Here is a 25,636-nt window from a genome sequence, read left to right as displayed (position 1 = left end):
TCATAATTAAGTTAAATAGTCTCGGGGGAAAGAAGACCATCTTTTGATACCTAGAAAATTAATGTTGTAAACGAAGAAAGAAAACATGATTCGGCATATTTTTTACGTTTTTAACGTAATCTATAAAACGATATCTGCAACGTTAACCCAAAAATGACATAAATGTGAAAAATTGAATGTTGATTCCTTATCTCACAAAAGCGACTGATGGAATTTAGTATAGAACTTTTCGGTCTTTATGCTTAATATAACCTGTGGTGTACGACAAATAGTGCTTAACCCAGTTCCTATTATACATTTGGTTTAAATTTATTACTTAAACTGAAAGTTGTGCCATGAAATATAAGCTTATACTACATATTTAGATTTTGTTGGGTATTTGATAAATATTTTTTGAAATTTCACAAAATCTGTAAACCTATATTATATTTCAGCCGGAGGTCCGTATCCTTTTCCTAACCTTTCTCAATCCCCTTCTTTGTTACCGTCGTCAATCCTTTTCTTATCCCCTAGCTTTTAAAAGCACACAACGCATTTGCAGAGGCTTTTCGTCTACCAATATTCATGGGAAGCACTTACAGGAGAACCACCAGCTCAGATGCCCGCTACGATATAGAAGAAAAACTGAAATAAGTAATATTATGATGTCTTTAGATTTCGTAGACACATTATACATATAACATCAAGAGTTCGCAAACTCGATTAAGTAGCTATAAAGCTTCCTCACAATCTAAATATAATTCAAAGTTCATCTTCAAACTTATTAATATTAACCTAAACATGTTGGAAGTTGAAAGATGAATATAATAAGACATTTATGGACAAGACGACTCTAACGTAATCATTTTGACAAGTCCTAATTATATGTAAGACTGGAGAATATCAAAGAAAAATGTTCATGACAGAAACCTCTCAAGGTTAAAGAATATCAAGTTTAAAAGCACTTTATATTCTTGTTCTTGTTATGGTCTTATTTTACTATATACATACGATATACATACTTTAAATCGGGATGTTTGTAGTGATTTTTCGTCTCTATTAAACACATTGTTACAAGTCACTTTGTCAGGGTATTAAAACTTGTATCAAACGCGAGCGAAGCTTTCGGCGGAAAGCTAGTCTGTAATAAGTATTTATTTTTTACATCCTCAAAAGCCTATTATTATACTCCTTATAATACTTAGAATTAACGTTAGTCGGTAAGTATGAAATTACATGTTATTTTGAACTTTTAATCATACATTAGATGATTGTATTAATTTGGCACACAAGTGCTGTCCCTTGTTAATGAAATTGACTATTATCTGATACGAGTTTGCGGTGCTCTGCGTAATTGTCATTGCGTTAATAAACTACATTTCGACTAGATAGTCGGTTAATTGGTCCGCCGAAAATGGCCTTGTTTTTGCAGTGTTCGAGCTGAATACACGAGGATGTGAAGTATCTGAAATTTAATTTTAACTATGGTTCTTTAATTGGGTTTCTGCAACTTGTTTCGTAAATAAAGAGGCTTTATCAGAAAAGTAGTTGCAGCTTAAGATATTCAATAGCATGGAAATTAATGATTTATTTTAAAAGAAGCAAAATTCTTAACGAATCTAGTCTTGTTTTTTGTTTATTGATAAAAACACTATCCTAATAAACTTAAGCTTAATGTAAAGTCTATTTATATACATAATGCAATATTAATAGATCCACATAATACCTGACGAGGCAGATAGTGTCAACGTAATTAAGCGCTTAATCTAGTCTTGTTAGCAGTTAGCACATTCTAACTGAATAAGTCAAATTTGCAAGACACGAGTATGAATATATAGTAGCTAATTTGAATATCCATAGCATACTTTATAGACTTGGTGTTCAGGGTTTTTAAGATAGCTACCGCAAATGTTTTAGTTATAAAATGAAATAGAAAGGACAAAGAATTGAAACATAATATGCCGTTGTATTTTTAACCTTCAGGTCATAAACATTACTTTGTAGATTGTAGAAGAATATGAATAATAACTGAGATAAAATCTGATTAATGAATAAACAATGTGATGTATTAGTTATTGCTTTACCAAAAAGTTGAATGAGTATTTATTAAACTTTACTTAAGAGTTACGACGTCTGGAAAATTCGCTATCGAGGTGAATTCCTTGAATTAGCCAGTTTACTATAGTAGTCTGTATCTATTGTTTTTATTAATCAATACTTCGAGTTTTTTTGTGGTCAAAGCCCTCTAAATATAAATTTTGCTTACTTTATTTCAGACAATTCAACAAAATAAAATTTGAACCAGCCATCTATTGAGTGCTACGGAATTTGCTACGACGACGACGCGTGAGCCTACGACGCGCCACTGCTAATAAAAATCTGAAATATACGATAAATAAAGCTTTTCATGTGACTTTTTTATTATTAAAAGTTCAAAAAAATATTAATTTTTTTTTCATTAATATAACTTAATAATTTCTTACCATGAAACAGTCACGCTATAGTTAAGTGCTACGAAGTGTGATACTTCTATCGCAAATTAATCTTGACTTGTAACCTAGTTTCTAATGTACTTATATTAATTCTTTACACCAGATAAGGTTGTAATTAAAACGGAACTGCAGTTATATAATATGTTAGTATTTTTTTTTCATTTTTATCAATACAATTTTGTTCACGTTTAATGCAATTTTATTTCCAGGATATTTTAAACATAGCCAAGGTTCACAAAAGCGATAGTGTCATGTTAAAAATTGCAAGCTTAAACTCTGAAGCGAGTGTTCATGTGCGTTTAAATTAATTTTGCTTCCGACATCAAAGCAAAGCCAATTCACTCGTGACATAACGGCTAAGCGTCATTTGTTTTGTGTTCCATGAATGACGTAGTAACGTTTAGTTATCTACTATTATATTCTGTGGCAATACATCATTTGTTTTCCATACGCAATTAATAGTTTTAGTAAATTTCTTCTTTCTAAAATCCTTCTTATACATTTAATAAAAAAATAAGCATTTGTACTGATGTATTAGTATTTTAATGGTGGTTCAACAAAAACGTATAATATATGTAAAAATGCCTCGTAAAATAAAATGTGGAAAATACGTCTTTCGTTTATTTAGCCCCTGCCAAGCATACAGATGTGACACTTAATTAATCCTATTAAATTATTATGATAACGTATAACGTTATCAAGTAAACACAATAAACTAACAGAGCTTATGAACAAACAATTATAATTTCCCGATACAATAATTATTTCGATCACAATATTATTATAATGTATCGTTTCAAGTCAAATCATATTACGTAAATACGAGGTATTAATTTGCGACTCTATTGACGAGAATAATTATCGCATTTATTTATAACTAGCGGTCCGCCCCGGCTTCACCCGTGGTACATGTTTACGTTTTCTCTACATAAGAACCATCCTCGTACTTCAAGGAATATAATAAAAAAAGAATTATCGAAATCGGTTCAGCCGTTCTCGAGTTATGCGCTTACCAACAAATTTTGCGATTCATTTTTATATATAAGAAGATAAATAAATCATTCACAAAATAAAACATACTAATAAAGATTGATCGACAAATGTGTGCCAATATAAAGATGATTGAAACAATTCGTTAGTATAAAGGTAATTCATAAACATTTGATAAATTGACAGCCCAGACCCTAATATCTCTGTATTGTTTTTGATTAATCTGTGGCCGTTGGCTCAGCTAGTAATAAATTGCTAATGTGAGGATATATCGTAAGTGATGTATATAGGATTGAGCTATTAATCTGGTATAGCAGCTTTGATTATTCACTGACAAGATAGAGACAATAGAGATAATCAATTCGTAACTTATAGACCTAATAATAATGTGATGGCTTTATACGCGTCTTCGTATTGAGTAATTTTACTTAAAGCAAAAAATCAGTTCTTAATTAGTTAACAAACCTCCACAATTAGCAAGTTTATTTATCACTTTGTTTAAAATTCATTGATTTTGCTTTCGTTTCCAAACAACTTGAACGTACCGAAGTTTGTCGTAATCACCGAACTTTGAGGATGTTAAAATTTCCATAGGCCCTGCCGGGGGACATGTTTAATTCATTTTGTTAGACGGGATTACGATCAAAGGCATCCACAAAGGTGTTCGGCTTATGAATTTTATACACACTGGTTCGCTAAGGAAAGAATTTTGTGCTTGTGTGCGTAGTGCTATTAGTGTTTGGGTAAAAATAGACGTGAATAGGTTAGAAAATGTTCTTTCGAATAATTCCTATATAAACTATCTAATACAATATGTAGTAACTATATCTATAGTACTATATTTACTAATTTATTAATTTTATTCTGAACTTAGGTATACAAATTACTTACAGATAGGTTAAACTAAAACTTATACTATAAAAAATGTAGAAATTCAGAAGTAACTGAATACTTGATCTTACAATTGTTTATTTACGAGAACTTATTAAAAAACTAGAGTTAGACCTTTCGCTTACTCTCAGCCTCAAAACACGCCCACGTCTTTATGGCGCCTGAAATAGACGCCTAGTTGTCTGAAACATTATGTTTGATTATTATTTACTTCAATATTATATCTACATTTATTATTTGGAATATTTTTTTTACATATTTCAGCTTGAAAATTTTTAGAACGACTGTATATTAAAAAGTTGTCATGCATGCCGTAATTATCATAGCATCCCCTGGAGACGAGTGCGCTTTTCGGGATTTCAAGAAAATTTTAAAAGCTACTAAATTCTAACTCAAAACATATCATTGCATTTTTTAATTATTTTGGTTAGTAGATATATTTCTAGTACTTCTACACAATTTTATTATGAAGTTTAATAAAAAAGATAAATAAAATCTTCTTATATCACAAAATATTTACATAAATAATAAAACAAACCAAGCTCGAAAATTAACAAAGACGTGTTATTCAAGTAAAGACCCTACAATGAAAGCACTTTATCTTGGACTGCCATGACAAACTTTATACAGGTTAAATTGTCCATTACATCCTAGACGGGGAAAACAGATCAAGGCTATGTTCTAGAAATTTCATCCAGTAGCAAATGATTAATATCTGAAACAAGACCTAGTTAGTTAGAATCTAGATCACTGTTAACGTGATCTATTTGCAAAACAGATACAGCTTGACGTGGTTCAAGTGATTTTCATTAACTATAGAGGTCGGATAAGCGAACGATTTATATGTTTATTTGTTCATTGGTATGCATTGAGAACATATCCCTATTTCGTCGGTAGGAGTTAATTAAAAATCGTGATGGAATATTTATGTACAGACATTTGCTAGGGAGATTAAATTTGCAAGAACGAAAAAAATAATGCGCTTTATACAATCATTTTAGTGTTTCAAACGGGCGTGATTTCTTAGTATTAAAAGCGTGAATATTAAATTTAAATCTCACTATTTTAAAGATGTATTTGTTTGTATCATATATTTCTACAAATTTATTAATTTATATGTTAAAAATCGTTTCTAAGGAGTTGTGTACAAGACACGATCCTTGAATATGCGGGTGGCGCGACGAGTCGGCGCCTCAATTTGTCCTTTAATCACGACACATTTGTTAGTGTAAGCATTTTTTCTTCTACAAGTGGAATTATTGTCCAATGACCTACAAATATGTTTGTTATTTAGAATAAACACAGTCTTTAAAAGTAATTATTAAACTCTTGAAACTCGGCTCATGGGTAATGTCGAAGAAAATTTTGAATTAATGTTATTTATTACTACGGGTTTTTCAATGTTTTCAATTGTATTCGTAGTGTCTGTGGTAATTAAGATTGTCCTTAGTAAATTGTTGAAATGAACCCGAGACTATCCAGACTTTTATCTATCTAACGGCCATCAACCCTCGTTGGTAAATGGTAACATTTCAATGTATTGTATGTATTTTCCAATAAATACCTGCACTTTAGCATTAGTGATATCAATATCCATAATAATTAAGTTTGTTATGAACGTTAAAAGACTCATATAAAATAACATTGTCATAATAAATCCGATTCCCGTTATCAGCTGGTTAATCAAAGAGCGGGAGGCTTTGATCAGTCACGCCTGGCCGCTCGTCTTTATTGTCCACCTTTATTTTAAAAATTTATTGGCTGATTATATTTTTAATTTTTATGATATTAAAATATGTGTAAATAGTTGTGAACGGATTTATGAGTATTGTCCAAAATCCTTACTCTAAAAATCCCTATAGTTAAATAATATATTTAGACATGCAATAATGCATTCGCATGCATATACATTTTACAGACGCCTCGATGCTCTTGTTTTAATAACTATTCCTTGGGTGTTTAATCGAGAAAATACAGTCTTCAATAATTATTCGTTCACTAAACAAGAATACGGAAACTTGGGAAGTTTTATTTTGTTTTGGGCATATGAATCTCTACATAAGCTTTACATATTTTAATGAGGTATTAACACGTGTTTTGGATACTATATTTAATATTGACATTTAAACCTAATATTGTATTCTTACAAATAAATGAATACTTGAATATACTTCGGTTGATGTGTATTACTCTCCTTTCAAATATTATTTTTAAACATGCCATTTGTGATTCAAATGCGAAATCGTATATTATTTCAAGTACTCTAAATAAATTATAGAACTTGGGGATTTATCTAATTTACTCAGTTTTTAGTACTTCAAAAGCGCTAGAAAGTTTTAACATTAATCTCTAATTAGGTTATTGGAAACACGGAGAGCAAAGTTATAAAACTTATAACTATTAAGTACGCCAAACCGCCAAGGTTTACGAGTTTATGTATGTTGTGCCTATATCGTAACCACAAGAACTTGTGGTTTACACTGTACGGAATTGAATGTTTAATATAATATTTGATGATATATATTCATGGGTGCGTTTTTATTAGAATTTTATATCACTACAAAAATGATATAACATTCCAGAATTTCGTAAATATAAGAAGCACTAAGAATAACTTTTTATAGAATACAAAAGCTACTTTACGAGCACAATAGTTATAATATATTATACGTATAAGTTATAATACCCCATAGTTCTATACAAGCTTAATAAATACGTATTACATGTTCGAAAGATTTTCATAAAATGATTTATTTTTCTAACATGATTATATCGGATGAGGAAGCATAAGGAATTTGAAGAGGCTTCTATGTGGCCCGCTTCCTTCGTGATAAGAAACTTGATAAGATAACAGAAGCAAATGATACATCGGGGTGCGGTATCTTAGCCATTCAAACCTGTTTGGAATGAAGTCATAGGTTGGAAGATCGATAAATCTACCCGAATACCTTTATCTTTTTATGCCACGGTTTTTGTTTTGGTTGTAGCAACGTAAATTACAGTTATTTTTGCAACTTATATGCACATATAAAACACTAAATATATAAAACAAACACTACCTAGTAAATATATTAGAGTTTTAATTTTTGAACACCGATACGTAAGTGAATACTTCTTATGTAAGTGAATGTATAGGTACCTATGTTTAATATTTTATTAACAGTCGATGTCTAAATGTAAGTTAAAACGAAAACATCAAAAGGTACAAGACGGTTGCTAGCCTGTAGATCTGTATATTTTATGTAAGTAATTGAATTCGCCTTTCGTACTGAACCTCCAAAGTAATTGAGTTATTGACTGATGTTGAGTCGGTATTTACGTAACGACGGTTATCAGACTGACTCGATAAATATTTGCACGTTTCATTTGCATTTGAATTTTGTATTTCGATTGTGAAAAATTAAGAATACGAGCAAATTGTGTAATGTAGGATAATTGTATTATTCCTTGTAAACTTGAAATATTATAACATGTGTGAGCGGGAACATCAATCAACGACGTTTTGTATTCATATGATATATTGCCTGGCAATATTTCTCTAGATGATACGTTGTGTATTCAAAATTGATTTCTAAATTTCGTTTAACGAGCTAATAAAAAGTATGATTCAGAAAATCATACTTTTTATTAGCGCTGTTCTACGAGGCTCATAAACTTTAATACTCTACCTTCATTATTACTTATAAGACATCAATTAAAGCTCTAATATTTTTCCTCAACCTAACATTGGAAAAGTAGAAGTGGAAAAGTTTTGATATATATAATATACATGATTTAATCGTACGCAAAAATGGCTAGCCCAAAAATAGATAGTAAAATCGATAGGATAGGTACTGTTTTGTATATGTAAAAGTTGGCGTAACCTATTCCTGAATGTTTTAACTCACTACATATTGCCGCAAAGTGCTTTCAGATAGTTTTCGTTTGCGGACCCTGCGGTTCTATCGATTCCAAACTTTTCCCAACTTGAGGCTACACTTTTACATAAATAAACAGTACATGGATACTTTATGTATAGATACCTAACTAACGAACCGACACGAACCTGTTTTGGCTTTTGTTTGTCTTATAAGGAAAATGTTATGCTTTAGGATTTCAGGAATATATTCATTTCGTAAATAAATGTTCGCCTTTATTTTTATTGGTACAGAGATGGTGGTATTTGGGGTTACTAAATACCTGTTATACTGTATAATAATGTGCAATATTCTATTACTGTATAATGGCAAAATGAATCAATTTTGAATATGTTATTCTTAATTACGTAAAATATGTATAAATTACAACGAAAAAAGTACTTAATTAGATGTCTTGCAGAATTTCCCGAGAAAATAAATTTCGTAATATTAACGTTTTATGCTGAAATCAAAATAAAAAAGGAAGTAAAAGCAACAATTCTCACTATATTACAACTTTATAGCCTCTTTATCATAACGTCCATAAAACACATAAAAGTGTATATTACATAATACATAATATTGGCCATAAACAGAAAGTGTCCAGTCCAGTCACATATTCTTTGAAGTTAATGTTATAAAGATCTTAGAAGATTGAAATGCTTTTTTATAATAGCAAACTATTGCAACTTAATATGATTATAAAAATGAATAAGTACCATATTTAAAAGGTCAGTAAACAGTAATAAAGGTGTGATTGTCTGGCATATTTTTTTTTCTAATTTGCAATAATATAAACATTTTATAATATATATAATACAAACATTTTAAAAGTTTTCTAAATATTTACGTATTCCAATTTATTTTATTGATCATATCTTATCCCAATGATCCCGATATTTTTAGTGGGGACAATAAAAAAAATATAAATAAAACAAACCAGTCTGTAACGTAGTTTATTGAAAATATTAATTTCCTTTTCGCTTATATTACATTCCAAAATATTTTATATTTAGCTTCTATATAAAACAAGTCTACCTAACATATTAATGTAATAATCCAGAACGGAACATTAAAAGCGGTAATTTACAATGTTATTTATATATTTTAAGTTTAAAATTATAGTCACAAATAGGTACTATTTTATACAAACTTAATTAATTAAAAAGTTCTAAATTAACCATACAAATATTTATATATTGTATTTAATAACTTATTAATAAATTATAATTCTAAAAGTTAAAAATTCATAAAATAGTAACTGAACATTTATGCTGTTGTATAGTAACGAAAATACAATCGTGATGTACATTATGAAATGAATGATATTAAGTAAATTTCAATTAATTTCATATTGTTTCAAGTTTTTAAATTACTGTATGAACTAAAAAAAACGAAATAGGTACGTTTCAGAACCTTTCATATTAGTTCGGAAATAAAAAATATTAGATCATCTACTTAGTATTTTCTGATGTTTGATTTTACGCGAGTATTATACATTTAGAAATTAAAGACTTTTTAACGGATTTTAAACGCGATTTATTCATTCTATTATTTTCCCGACGTTTCGAACACTTTACAGCGAGCGTGGTCACGGGGATCGAACACTTTACAGCGAGCGTGGTCACGGGGAGACTCCCCGTGACCACGCTCGCTGTAAAGTGTTCGAAACGTCGGGAAAATAATAGAATGAATAAATCGCGTTTAAAATCCGTTAAAAAGTCTTTAATTTCTAGATCATCTACTTCAAATGTAATTTCGCATACTTACGCAACTGGTAATTTTATATACTATTCCATTTTACATTGGCACTTTTACAATAACCTAACCTACCCTCTAAATGTTACCATAAATTGAAACATAACTTATTTTTAATCTATTTGTTTGATGTTTTATACCAATTACCGTGGAATAGGAACCCATGTTGGAGGGATTTTCAAATAGAACATTTTCGTCAATAACACCATGGACCAATATATATAACACTCAAATGAGAAAAAATAATCCCAAAATATCACAAACAATGAAAACATGTATAATTTAGCCATTAATTTCATATTTGAAAACGAACTCTATTTTCAAGATGGCTAGAATATTATATTTAAGTATAGGTAGTAAGACAATAACAAGAAACAATTTCACATTTTTTAAAAGAAATTAACGTATCATTAATGTGTGCGTAATTAGATGAGATTTTGTTTACTAAAACCTTTAACGAAAACAAAAAACACACTTCAAAAAAAGGAAGAAAAGGTTTTTACAGCAAGGTCACAATATTTTTTGACATACACTCATTTCAAGTATTAATAATTCAGCAGTTCAAAATTTTAATAATATCTACAAGCAAATTCTAATTTAGTTGGTTCCATCAAACGTACGTAATCGAATTTATTCAGACTTAAAATTAGTATCACTTTTGGCGTAATATCTATATTAATCAACATTTTATTTAGAGCGGCTTATCTATGTTCCTATGTTCCTATGTTCCTAACCTCCTAGATACCAAAATAAAAATAGCCCAGCTTAACCTATTCAAAAGCTTCGCTTAAAAATTCATTTAGTAAATGCCTTTCAATTTGATAGGTACAGAGAGTGGTTTTTTTTAAGTATGGACACATTCTGCACGTTCAACTATATCGTTATAAAGGTAAATACATACCTAAAATATAATGTTTTTATACTGAATATTACAGTGAGGAGTTAAATAACTTTCTTAAATGAATCAAACTGCAAAGAAACCACAAGGACCCGAATTAAATAAACTTCATTTTATCTTACGATAGAAGGCACTGCCTTAGTAATTATCATAACTTTGACCGATGCTTTGGTATTTATAAAATTTTATTATTAACAATTTAATCCGTTGGAATAATATAACATAGTACTGCAGAAAAAACTCCAAAAGGAGTGTAAACATGTCGCATAATACATAATTGACGATATTCGGAATATAAAGGCATTTATCAAATCCTGTTCTTCACATAAATGAAACGTACCAAGTCTTATGAATGTCTTTCACCTTAAAAATTACCTTTTTCTTAAGCAGTAAGCTTTATAATTATGGAATATTTACATTATTCAACAATTAGCATATACGTGGGTCGTTTTTAAATAAATAACCAAAACGAATACCATTTATCATCGACCTAACAAATGTACTTCAGCTTCCAAAGGCGGAAAGTTTTAATAAGGACCGCATGTTTCACAAAATTAATTTGATAAACAATATCTGCATGAGACACAGTTATTATACAGAAATTTTACTGGTGAACGGTTTCGTTTAATTAATAAACTTATTCATTATTTGAGAACAAGTTAATATTATTTACTGATGGGAATGAAATGACGTCGTGTTATCAAACAAAGAATAAACTGTAAGCTCTTTTTAAATGGTATTGCCGAAAATACATAATACAATATTAATATAATATTAAAGTGTTAAATAAATACAATATTAATAACGTCACTCAGTCATTTTACAGCCTAGTTTATAACTAGTATTGCACCATTAAAATAGCATAATTATACGAAGCACTATAGGTGTGTTTCTTCGCCGGATTCATCGCAGGGAACCCTAACAGCTTTGGCTCCAGCTAAAACACCAACACCCTCTAAACAGGACCTTCTATTTGAAAGAACATCTCTCAAAAACGCTCGTCTAGGGCCACCGAAATCTGTCCCAGTTATAGACCTAGTTAACTTTCTTAGTGCTGGTAATTTCAAAGCCTCTTCATATGTAGGAGGCTCATCCGTAGGAGTAGTTTGAGCTCGACCACCAAATGGATCTCTAGACGAAATAGGAGACAGTTCTCTTGAAAAATAAATAGCGCCCTCCCTATTTTGTACCTGAGGTTCTGGAATTTGTTCATAATTGACGTTATTTGTTAAGTCTTCTAAAATCTGTCTAGCACTACGACCTGTAGTTAACACTCCTGCCCAGGATCTTCTATTCAGTTGCTTCGCTTCATTCGACCTAGAACTACCGGCTATGTTATTACTAGAATGAGTCCCTGATATTGTTACCTTTGGTCTTCTGGGCGGTTCATCAAACGAGGCAGCTTTGATTGCTGGCCTAGTGGGTCTGTCTGATTCCATATCAATTACGACACCAGAGTTAGAACTTTCAGCGGGTTCTTCTCGTACAGCCGCGTCAATTCGCATGGCTTCTGAATATGAAGGTACAATGGCACAGTTACCTCGAATAGCGGCGAATAATTCTAAACTATCAACTGTAGAAGCGTGGGAAAGTGGGAGAGTTCGAGGTGATCTCGGAGCTGAACATAGAACAGCACTTTGTTCATCTGCTAACGCCCAAGAGTAATTTGTGTTTGGGACGGGTGGAAGTGTGTCAGATAAATGTGTATCCAAGTCTAACTGTCGACTTGGATCTAATTCGTAGTTTGTACCAAATATTTTCGTAATCTGTAACAATAAATTTAATAAGTATAATAAATGAAAAAAAATATGTAAATATTATCATTGATAACGACTTTAAACTTACCGTATAATGTACGTATGCTGTATTACATTCTATAACAATTCTAAGAGGCCAAGATAGAAGAAGGCAAGACAACGTCCAGAATAGAAGCTGTGAAGAATACCAAGGACATCGGTCGGTATCCCTAAAATAACCAGATATTAAAAAATAGGGAGAAAAATAATGTTATCCAAAATATAACAAAAACAATCATCCGGTCAAAAAGCTTACTCCTAAGTTTTAATTAAACGTCCAATACAAACTGAAATGTTTGTAGGTTAAGCGTTCAAATATTAACATAATAAATTATTATATCTGATACACAATATCTGATAAAATGTATACCATACCTATAGGCGACCATGTACTCTTTAAACGAGCTGACGCCAATTAGATCCAACCCTTCACGCATTTCCATGAAATCATCAAATCTTTCATGCTCCGCGAAGAACCTTGATCTTTGATCTTCAAATTCTGTAAAATAATTATTAATGAGCGCAAACTTGGGTTATGCTTTTAAATAAAATTAATTTAAAACTTCTTTGTTGTAATCGAAATTTCAGTTCCGCTAAAAGAGCTATAAATAACAGCCCCGAGTACTCTTTGAATTTCTTCATTCCCAAAGGAGATAAAACGGAATGAATATGGCTCGCTCGAAACAGATTAAATTCAACTTTTTAATGTAATTTTTCCAGACATTTCTAATCCAATATTTGAATATAAATGGGTGATCATATTTTTTACATCCTGTTTTAACTTTAATAACTAATAAAAAGAAATAAGATATTATTTTTGGGATGCTAACTTATGCGATTAATTGACTTAATTATTATAAACAAGAACACATTCCAAACCAAGACGATCTTTGTGCCTTATTGTGTGTCTAGTAAATAATTGTGATCGATATTTGATTACAGCGTTAAATGCATTTTTCCCGGGTCTAACAATATTATCCTTCCGACTGAAAGCGCACACGTAAGCCAATATTCTCGTCACAAAAGCTACCACATCAATTAAATTGGTTTCAATTTGCCTCGAGTTCACTATAATCTGTAGTGTGCATGTTTTACCGTCTACTTCGCGTAATTCAGTTTGCAAACTCCATCTGCGCTACGTAATTCTGCTCCGTGGCTATTTATTAGATGCGCCAGCTCTAATTATTAAAACTATAGGTAATGCAATAGACGCCATTTGCATGTAAGATCCGTTTCTATAATTGCGCTGTGAATTCTTTTTTCTCGTATTTTTTACTTTGCATTTGAGTTTGTTGATTTAATAAATAATTAGAAAGAAATCATTTGACAAACCGGTTATTTTAGTACTTTGCGTAACATCCTAATCCTACCTATTATTACTTGGTATTGATACTTCAGAAAGTGGCTTGTTGATGGGCATACGGACGAACAAATAAGACATCGATCCTAAAAAGGTTCTCCTTATCGAAGCGTTCTTATGAGTGTCATAATATGTAATGAATGCTATAGAGACGCCACACTGAGTCAGATCTTACACGCTTAGTATCGTTTTTCTATATCACTATTATATAACATCGCTTGAACTGATATTTTAATATCGTGCCATCTAGAACGTTCCGCGATATGCATCGACATTCGGCAACAAAGCTTTTATTGGCATGGTAACAAAAGTGAAATATCACCTATTTTATTGCTCTTTTTATTTTGCGTATTTGTTTTTATTGCAGAGGTTTTAACACGTTTGATATGAGTGAGGAAATATATTGTACGTTTGGTGAAAATGTAGTTGCTTTTTGTGTTTCGAAAGCTTTGATTTTGGAAAACAGAATATAAATTCATTGTTTCTCTTCACGTATCGCGTTATACCAACATTATTATTACAACAGAGCTTACTTATTTCTCATAATCCTTATGTCTGCAAATACTACGACCGCCTGATGCTGGAGTTTCGATCTTCACCGTGTAACGACCGTAACTACTCTCATTTGTATTCCGCTGCACGTATCGTGATGCAACATTGTACGAAAGCAGCGATTTTCGTATCACAATATGTAGACTAGAGACTATAAAATATGCAAGGAAAGACTCTGAGTATAAAGATAATCCCAAATATCTGCACATCTAACAACTTGACTTTAGCAGAAACAATTCCATAGGAAGTATGAATTACCACTTTATAAAAAGAAGACTTGAAGCATTATAATAAATTTTGATTAAATTATGTTATGCTTACCGCTAGCTGCTTCAATATTAGCAAACGCAAAGCCCTTGCTAAACCTCACTTTAGTGATGGGTGTACTTGTATCAAGCACCAGGTTTCTTGATGCGTCTTTTTGCCCACAGCAAGCATGGGCAAAAGATGTACTCGCGCTGTGGGTGTTCACTCTTTCGTAATATACCTGTTTGAATAAAATAAAGAGATGTAAGAAAATGTACTAAATGTATAATGTATAAACATGTGACACTCGACAAATCGTACCTACCTCGATGTTATAGCAAATTGAATAACGTTTTTGTAGGAAAACCATAGAAAATCTAATTAATTTACCTATATGAAAATTTATTATGAATATTTTTGGAAAAATAACTTTCGCTAAAAATTTTATTCTCCGACATGATCGCATCCTTACCAAAGTTAATGAATGGTAATTGTTCCTACATTAGAAACTAATGTATTCAATACAAAACAGAGAATGGACTGATACTGTATGCACCTGACTCATACATCACACAATATAGAGGAACACGGACTTCGATCACTTGTCACCGAAACATGTTAATGTTGTATGGACATGTATCTGTAGTGGAAAGGGTAATGCAAATAGCCCAGCGTGAAAGCATTTTGTGCATTTTTTTGTAATCTGTTAATGTATTAATTTTGAGCTGTGGTGGCTCTAAGGCTAAGTAACATCAAACAAAGGCCAGTTAGGCACAATAATGAGTGAACTAAACTGGCATTATTTTAACCCGTATCTAATCAGTTTGTTGCTTTATATTGTTTCAACCATCTTAAAAAACCTGTGATCAATAATGCAATGAGTTCAAATAGATTGATATGCTGAAATTTTCATTCTATGTTTCGTTGAAAAGGAGCCTGATAATAGGTTCATAGCGATAAGATAATGAATGAAATGCTCTCCCTTACAATGCTGCCTTGTAGTTAACAACCTTTGATGCTTCAGCAATTTCTAAATTAAAGTGACAAAGACAGTTCAACGACCGGCTGATCCAAGAAATTTTTAAACGAACGCTAAACCTAAATAAAAAATATTTTTTTTCAATTCGATTCTTATGATTTTGTGCATTTTCATCGAACATTGACTTTAATTCTTTGTATTCAGATGCAAATATTTCATTTTATCTTCTACCTCTACGGGGCGATGCACCTACGAGAAGTTTATTCAAAGTCAAACGTGTTAAATACTGCAATATGTACTTGAAAAAATATTTATCATCGATTCTGATAGCAGAGTGAATATTTTTCCAAACTTTAACAAGGTTTTGCTACGTTATTACATTTTATTAAAATGCGTATCCAATAAATAATTCAATTGTTAAAGATCAATTTCTCAACAAATTATAAGTTTGTAATATATGTCACTAAACCTGGTATTTGCTAGCGTAGCACCACCATGATAAATAGTAGCATATAAATATTATTCCTTATTTATTACCTACAATATTTATATATAAACGACGAAACATTTTTACATAAAAGGTACTAAATTCAAACCTTTAAAAACTTTCTATGGTAAATAATATTTGCTATGCAGGAATCTTTAGAATAGGTAAATTCATATAAAATGCTGATGAAACATCGCATCGCTGCAATTTGCTGAATCTAGTGATAATAAATCACACACTAAATATTGCGTACAGGTAGAACTAACGTATATGGTTGGAACAGCACATTAATATGCATGAGCCGTGGTACAGCTGACTTACAGTCGGTTACCGTTTTGTAAAATATTAGTTCTGAACGATGGCCTAGAACAGAATATATATAATGTGATGTAGGTTTGCTAAGTGCTATTTATGTTTTTGTTAATAACAACCAGCTATAGATATTCGTTAAATATAGCTGGAAATTCGAATCGCTGGTACAAAGGCAGACAACTTTAAGGTGTCTTCAATTCGATTTTCTTTTCCCCTCTTTATCAAAAGAATGTTAATAAAATTTTAAATTATATTATCATATCGTATTTTTTTTTATATGTTTTTTAACCTTTAAATAGCATTTTTCATTGAATATAAGTCTACGTTGCTACGAAATACACAATTCATTTTAGAAAAGTTATAAAAACTTTTTCATCGTGTATTAAGCAAGAAGAGCATTAACAAGAAACTTTTCAATTCCAATTTCACAAGGAGAAGGTACAGTTTTCAATACGCTAGTTATATACATTAATTAATAATATATTCATAGTTCACACCATATTTCACACTTTGCTTCGAAACTAAATTGGGAAACATATTTCAATAACATTGTTAGTGACATTTACCCGTTTATTCAAATAACGGTTCACACGTTCCAGTTTTCGTTGTATCCTAAAAACATTATTGTGTTCAAATAATCTGGAATACGGAACCATTTATCTTTTCATTTATATTTTTATCGCGTAAAGCTACCATATTTTTCGTTTTTCTAACCCTTTCTGTTACGTGATCGTACTTTTTATTCGTTACCTCAATTATACCATTTCATTATTCTTGATTTTTGCGTTTGTATTTGAATGACGGTTGTATTTTTAAAATTATCATATTAATGGCGAAATTTATTTAAGTGTTTTACGACACTTGTGCAGGTAAAGCTGTATAAATAGTGTAGCTAAGCATGACTAATGAAATTTCCCTGTAACCGTACAAAAATGAGGATCAAATTCTTTTCTCCGTAAGGTATTCCAAACCCGATGTGGGGTGAAAGATTAGCATTTCAAAAGGGGTTGGAAGTAACTAACGCTTGTACTTCGGCAATACTATTTGATGTATGAAAATATAGAGAAATCAGGTAATTTATTAAATTATTGATGGACGAGATTAGTATTTTAACTCTAAATAAAATTAGGATATGAATATTTTGTCTATTTCTTTTGTAAAAAATATACCTACGTTATTATTTCTGTCTTCGTATACATTGTAACGATATTCTAATATTTTACATTTCTATAATTTATCAAGTTTTCTATTGCACATATATTGCAGACTAGCTGTGCCCGCGACTTCGTCCGCGTGGAATAGTGACTGCATAGTAGTTACTACTTAACACACAATTATTGAGTAAACACGTCTTGAAACACGTACTATCATATACAACTAAATAATTATAAGTAGGTACTTACACATTATTATAAAGTTAAGAAATAAAATAAATAATAACACAAAAGAACTGTTAGTAAAATTTAATACTAAACTGAGCTATAAAACTTAGGTACAGAAGAGTTCAAAATTTCCAGGATGTGGTTATTCTCCCGCTCCCATATTCCTTCTACTTTCACAGACTTTCAACTTTTCCCTTTCACCCCTAGTAAATGGCAGAACCGATTTTGATCTAAACCATATCTAATCATACCTATATATTATGTACATGTCATATCCTTTCGTTTGGTACTCCATTTGGATTATTTATCCCCACTATCACCCCTAAGGTGCCCTATATGTAATAAACAGATTAACCAATTTTGATAAAACATGACTAATTGTGATTCACACGTCATTTGATATGCCGCTTGATTATATTATTTGACCACATTCGATTATTCATTCCCACTTTTACCGCTATAAATCAATAAATGGATGAACCGATTTTGATTAAATATGCCTCATCATACTTCTCACGTCAGGTCATGCCCTTTCATTTGATATGCCACTTGGGTATATTATTTGACAACTTTTATTCCCACTTTTATACCTATATCCAATAAATGGATGAACCAATTTTGATAAAATATGTCTTATTGTACTTTACACGTCATGTCTTTCATTAGATAAGTCACTTGAGTATATTTGATAAAATTTATTTATTTATTCCCACTTTAACCCCTATATCAAATAAATGGATGAACCGATTTTGATATAATTTGACTTGTTGTTTCTGACAGGTCGTCTTTTTTCATTTGATATATCACTTGGGTATAACAGACAACATTCGTTTTTTTCATTCCCACTTTTACCCCTCTATATAATAAATGGATGAACCGATTTTGATTAAATACCTATGCCTCATTATACTTCTCACGTCAGGTCATGCCCTTTCATTTGATATGCCACTTGGGTATATTCGACAACTTTTATTCCCACTTTTATACCTACATATTATATCCAATAAATGGATGAACCAATTTTGATAAAATATTATGTCTTATTGTACCGTACACGTCATGTCTTTCATTAGATACGTCACTTGAGTATATTTGATAAAATTTATTTATTTATTCCCACTTTAACCCCTATATCAAATAAATGGATGAACCGATTTTGATATAATTTGACTTGTTGTTTCTGACAGGTCGTCTTTTTTCATTTGATATATCACTTGGGTATAACAGACAACATTCGTTTTTTTCATTCCCACTTTTACCCCTCTATATAATAAATGGATGAACCGATTTTGATTAAATACCTATGCCTCATTATACTTCTCACGTCAGGTCATGCCCTTTCATTTGATATGCCACTTAGGTATATTTAACAACTTTTATTGCCACTTTTATCCAATAAATGGATGAACCAATTTTGATAAATATGTTTTATTGTACTTTACACGTAATGTCTTTCATTAGATACATCACTTGAGTATATTTGATAAAATTCATTTATTTATTCCTACTTTTACCCCTATATCAAATAAATGGATGAACCGATTTTGATAAAATTTGACTAATTGTTTCTGACATGTCGTCTATTTTCATTTGATATATCACTTGGGTATAACCTACATTAACAACTAATATTCGTTTTTTTCATTCCCACTTACCCCTATATAATATAATAATTATAATAAATCTGTAGAGAGGCCAATTCTGTACATGAAATATATTTAAAAAAAAACTATGAAGGGGTGATAAGGGATCGCTACTGATGCCAAAAATGCAATCAGTAAAATTTTTGTCTGTCTGTCTGTCTGTCTGTCTGTCTGTCTGTATATTCGTTATAGAAACAAAAACTACACGACGGATTTTAACGAAATTTGGCACAATTATTCTTCATACTCCTGGGCAGGTTATAGTAAAAGAATCATGTAAATCGGTGTAGAAACACCAAAGTTATACATGAAATACGCTTTAAGTCATCGCGCGTGAATTACAGAATCATGCCATAAGGATTATTTTTGTGTATCAGTTGCCGCGTTCGACGCGCTTCGCGGCGGGAGCTATAAAAAGGCGGCGGGTCCGCACCCGTTTCGCGTTGTCACGGCATCACGTGTGAACGGCTGAACCGATTTCGATAATTCTTTTCTATTATATTCCTTGAAGTACGAGGATGGTTCTTATGTAGAGAAAACGTAAATATGTACCACGGGCGAAGCCGGGGCGGACTGCTAGTAATATAATAAACAACTAATGTAACAAAAAAACGCATCTAATTCGTATTACCCGTTAGCGAGCTACGGTGGCACAGACAGACACGCAATACACACATAGCGGACATAACACCCCTCTTTTTGCGTCGGGGGTTAAAAATATAATACCTACGACATAATTTCAAAGACCTTTTATATGTACATAGAAAATTTACCTAGAAGTAACCATAATGCTATTTGTGCAGGTTTTAGACTTATGAGCAAAAATCTAAATAAAGGTCCTTTGACCCCCCTACTACCCCCTCAGCATAACCACCCCCCCCCCCCACGCTTGGTGACTTTCGATATGATCATCTGGACATGTCAAGGAATAACTTTAGCGTATAATTTACGTAATAAAGTAATTCATGTATAGAATGCCTTAGCAAATGTTCGCTGTGATTACTTAAATGGTCATAACTTTTTTATTTATGAACCGATTGACATGAAATAAACACTAAATGTTAAATGAAGAATACCACAATATATTAGTGAAAACCGCATCTAAATCGGATAAGCCGTTTCTGAGATTAGCGTGTTCAAACATACAGACAAACAGACAAACAGACAAACAGACAAAAATTTTTTTAACAACAGTTTTGGGTTTGGGATCGATTTAGTAATAACCCCTGCTAATTTTTTTTACATATTTTCATTGTACAGACACCACTTTTCTAGAATTTTATTATATGTATTGATGATGATGATGATGATGATAACAGAGTAATATTTCATATTTAATCAATATTAGGTATAAAATATCTTACCTGAGTTGTGGTATACGCATCGCCATTCCTATATCTAGTGACTTGTCTCTTCCGTCGCACGTAGTGGTAACAAATTGCTTTCCACCTGTTAAAGACAATGTTTATGTTACGAGTTAATATAGTTTTGAAATAAATTAAAAATTAAATTTTAGTGATAATGATCATGATAAATATTCTGGTTTTAAGAAATAGTTCAATTGAGAGTAGATTATAAACTTTCATGTTAGAAAAACCAGGCATTGAGCAATAAAATATAATATAATCGTAATAATTAGAACATGGTGATTAACACCATTTCTGCAATATAGGATTTTGATAAGAGCGCCGCTATGTTATAGTGGATATTTGATTCGTAATTTTATTCATACAATCTTATATTATGAAGGCGGAATAGAGTTGTTTTCATAAATAGATATTTGCTCTTAATATAAGTACCACAATAAATTGTTGTAAATTAGCAGAGGTTCAAACAATTCAAAGTACAAAGTAGTGCCTCTGAAATTAAATCCGCTTACATTAAGAGCTTTATAATAATTTGCTTCTGCTCAACACGACGCCGCTTTTATTATTAAATTCATTTTTAATGACGACGCGGTTGGCGCAGTGGTAAAGTAACTGCCTACTGAGCCGACGGTCCCGGGTTCGATCCCCGGTCAGGGCAAATATTTGTGTGATGAACTCAATTATTTGTTCTTGGGTCTGGGTGTTATTATCTATATATGTATTTATAATATTATATTTATCGTCGCCTAGTATCCACAACACAAGCCTTAATTGTGCTTACTGTGGGACTAGGTCGATTTGTGTAATAATGTCCTATAATATTTATTTATTTATTTATAATTTAAAACAACCTTTGAATTTATCTTTACTTAGCATTCAGTGTTTTCATTCAATTGTTCTCCACATGTATATTCAGTGCGTTTAAACGCTTTATTTTAAAGCAGTTTTAATTTAAATAAAAAAATAGGAATAGGTTTATTTTAACAGCAAAATATTAAATTGCAATACCCAAAGTTATATTTATTTTTACGAGCGGAATCAATTTAGCGGCAAGAACTAAAAAGTTACGAGTGCAAAACGCTGTTAATTTTCCGATTTTTATTTCATTTCGTTCAATTAAATGTTTCCTGAAAGGGCAAAACTTAAGAGGCGTGCTTGTCCAGGCCCAACTAGGTAGTTTCATTAGCCGTAGTCAAGCACCCTACACGTAAAAGGCTGGCTAATTTAATGGTTCAGCGAACTGCGACTCCGAGTTTTAAACTAATAAAGCAGAAGCTATTGTTTCGCTCCGAATTAACTTGTAGGCTGCGTAATTTTGCTGGTATCTTATTTTGTAACTAAATGGATACATAAGATTTTCCTAGTATTTGTTATTAAACTCATATGAAATACGTTTTGTACCAACATTCCGAAATGCCATGGAATTCCCACGCGCAGCTTATTTTATTCGTATTACAGTATTAAGTTTGACACGCGGTTTATAACTTTACACTGACGTTCAATTTCCCAGAATAGTTGCGAAAGTTTTATTCTGAACTAGCGGTCCGCCCCGGCTTCGCCCGTGGTACATATTTCGTAATAAAAAGTAGCCTATGTCCTTTCTCGGGTATCAAAATATCTCCATACCAAATTTCAAGCAAATTGGTTCAGTAGTTTAGGCGTGATTGAGTAACAGACAGACAGACAGAGTTACTTTCGCATTTATAATATTAGTATGGATTGAAGTTTGAATAAATATTGGTTTTTAAATCAACTATTTTCAATTCATAGCTTTGTTTAGATTAACTAATTTACATCTCTATCTACAGTATTTATTTAAATAAATTATGTTAATAACTTATGGAATAAGTAAGCGTCCGACGCAATTTTGTAAACATAGAGCTTATGTAAATTTGAATGCTTATCGCAGCTAATATTCCCCAGCAAAGGCGAAGGAATTTCAGTAAATTTTCATTCATTTGAAAGGTTAAGGCGAAACAGTTGAAGTATGGCTTGGAATGGTGCCAAAGTTTATAACTAGACACGAATTCAACAACTACGTTGAACCGCTTGAATTCAAGGGTCAAATACTTATTTGAATTGTTCTATCGCGACTGGTCGAGATTGGATGATTAATTCGTTTGTTCAAATCAAATTATTGCGGATTTTAGACTGGGCTACGAGAAAATGTCCGTGAATTGATTGCTTGACATCGCTATGATTTCAATCAAGGTATTATTGATAGCATAATATAAACTTCTGTGATATAGAATATGTAAATTAAGATAGGCCAAACTTACCAGACCCTCGGAGTGGCTGTCCTCATAGAGTGTACTCTAGCAGACACTGCAGCCACATCCACGCGTCTCGCTAACTGTATTCTAGCGGTACTGTGGTAGCATTCTACTAAGTATACTAAATAGAGGAGTAGCACGAACGCTATGGGGATGTATGCGTAACCCACGTCACAGGGTGATTCGCGAATTGTCTGCTTTATTGGATACCTGTGGAATTTTGTGATTGTAAATATTGTGTCAAAAAATATATCTCATAATTGGAATCAATTTCAAAACAGACTAACCTAATTTGATATTTGAGAAAGATTTTTTTACAAAATCAAGTAGATTCTTTTTATTTCAATAAGTAAATAATACATAGATGTTCATACACTCATTATTTACATTTATAGGCACATTTTATTGCATGAAGTTATTATTAGCAAGAAAAATACATTAAAGCTCTACAAAAACATCATACATATGATAATTTAAAAAAAATTCACGTACTTAGTAAGATCAATAAGTTGTCTATCGATTTCTGCAGTATTGCACCAGGCGACGGACGCGAGGCAGCCGGCAATCATCAGCGTCAGGAGGAAGCACTTCCAATTGCCCTCCCGCCGCAGTACTCCGCCGAGACTCTGTTGTCTTGGCCGCTGTGGGAGATACGAATACGTATTATGAGATTCGCAGATTCGCAGGAATGTAATAAGAGATAATAATTTATAGGAAAGGGAAAATCTTGTATGAATATTGTTGATTTTTTGTAGGAAGGGACGGAGAGGGAAGGGACGTAGAGGTAAAAGTATTGTCTTAAATTATATGAAGCAAGTGTAAAAGTTGTAAAAATAAATAATTTATGAAGTAGTAAAGGTCATTTTCTTTCGTATATTACTTTCAGTATACATGTATCGTGTAGGTATGTGTGGTTTTTTTAAATGTTTTTCATTATTTAATAATGTTCAAGTTCCCATTTTTCCTACATCCTTCAGTTTTTCGTATCGAGATTCTAATGTATATTGTTTCTGTTTACCAAATATTTCTTACTTTGTAAGTTTTAAAAACGTTTGTAACTACTTTAAACAACAATTTCTCAATATGTAGAATCAGTAAATAAGATAATGTGGAGAAATAAAAGCGTATATAGAGCGTGTGGAGCTTGCCAAGCCTAGTTAGACAATAATGTAATGACCTAACAAGATGCTTATCTCGGTACATTAGTATTATACGGAGGAATTGCTTCAACAAATCACTGTTAGATTACATGGAGACTTTTAGTTTTAAAATAGTATCTACAGATAATACTAAGGAAATTACATGTAACTATTTTTATGTAGATATTTACTAGGCTAATGTTTTGGAATGTAACTTATAGGTAGGTATATTTTAAAACAAACCATAGACCAACGTTATATTCCTGTAATCATTGATTTAATAAAAAATCCAACCAAACAAATTGATAATTTAGGTGTTGTGAAAAGCTTTTAAATCGCAAGTTTTATAATTAGGTTTTACATTGTAGCACTAATCGATTCATATTCTGCTATTAATACGCAAGTAAAATTTAATAAACGAGTAAGTGATTTGGATAACAATTCCAATGCTCTAACAAAGCAGCTAATTCAATTACGAATTCAATAACGAAAATAACATTGACCTACTTCCGACGCAATTTTGATTGACGAATTTATTTCCAATCATAAATATCAACTTGCTACGAAATATTAAGCCGGCCACTCACCTACCTACCGCAGGGGCAATATCGGTTGCACGGCGGTTGGAGCAATTTCGTCTGTTCTATAAATTGCCCCTGCTTGCCTATACACATCACAATTAAGGAGCCAATTAAATTGCAATTTCAATATTGCCCCTGCTGCAGGTATGTGAGTAACCCGCTTTAGCAAAACGAACAAAATATATGAAGGGTTTCTAAATAAATATTTAACCGACACACAGCCGACAACTGTTTGCCCAATTTAATGAACATGTTGACACAACAGAAAAATACAATTATTACAAGGTCTCTATTTACATTGGTTTAATACGTTTTCCGCCCTCGTTCGATGGGATGAAATTGTTGTATTACATTTATTTACTAGAAGTAATATCTTCTACTCTTATTTGTAGCGATTAAGGTTGTGTATTAACGTTTTATAATGTTTAGCAAGTGTGTAGTAAGTAGAGCATCTTTTTTTATTATTTACACATTAAAGCCTTCTTGATCGTTTGTTAAAAAATACAATAACAACTACAAATTGAACCGTTAAACTCACATTTAAGTTTCTTAACAGATGTTCCAAACAAGATATCATTTATTCATTGTATTTCGGTACTTCCTGTACGAAGCGAC

General features: G+C 31.6%; 1 protein-coding gene across 1 annotated transcript in view; it reads right to left on the bottom strand.

Moving 5' to 3' along the window:
- Window positions 1–11,699: 11,699 nt before the first annotated feature.
- Window positions 11,700–25,636, bottom strand: part of LOC149487199 (transmembrane protein 151B-like) — a 44,654-nt gene continuing 30,717 nt past the window's right edge. Inside the window, exons 2-8 of the mRNA XM_089697125.1 lie at window positions 23,794–23,942; window positions 23,308–23,511; window positions 21,026–21,110; window positions 14,934–15,099; window positions 13,076–13,199; window positions 12,750–12,870; window positions 11,700–12,670 (exon numbers count right to left, since the gene is read on the bottom strand). Of these exons, the coding sequence (XP_089553251.1) occupies window positions 11,783–12,670; window positions 12,750–12,870; window positions 13,076–13,199; window positions 14,934–15,099; window positions 21,026–21,110; window positions 23,308–23,511; window positions 23,794–23,942 (1,737 nt within the window). The 3' untranslated portion in view covers window positions 11,700–11,782. The remainder of the gene's footprint in view (window positions 12,671–12,749; window positions 12,871–13,075; window positions 13,200–14,933; window positions 15,100–21,025; window positions 21,111–23,307; window positions 23,512–23,793; window positions 23,943–25,636) is intronic.

This window comes from Colias philodice, chromosome 7 (genome assembly GCF_061535455.1).
Source record: "Colias philodice isolate Cphi_HAF_F1 chromosome 7, ilColPhil1 Martin Lab GWU primary, whole genome shotgun sequence".
NCBI lineage: Eukaryota > Metazoa > Arthropoda > Insecta > Lepidoptera > Pieridae > Colias > Colias philodice.
This window is presented reverse-complemented; position numbering and strand designations above follow the sequence as displayed.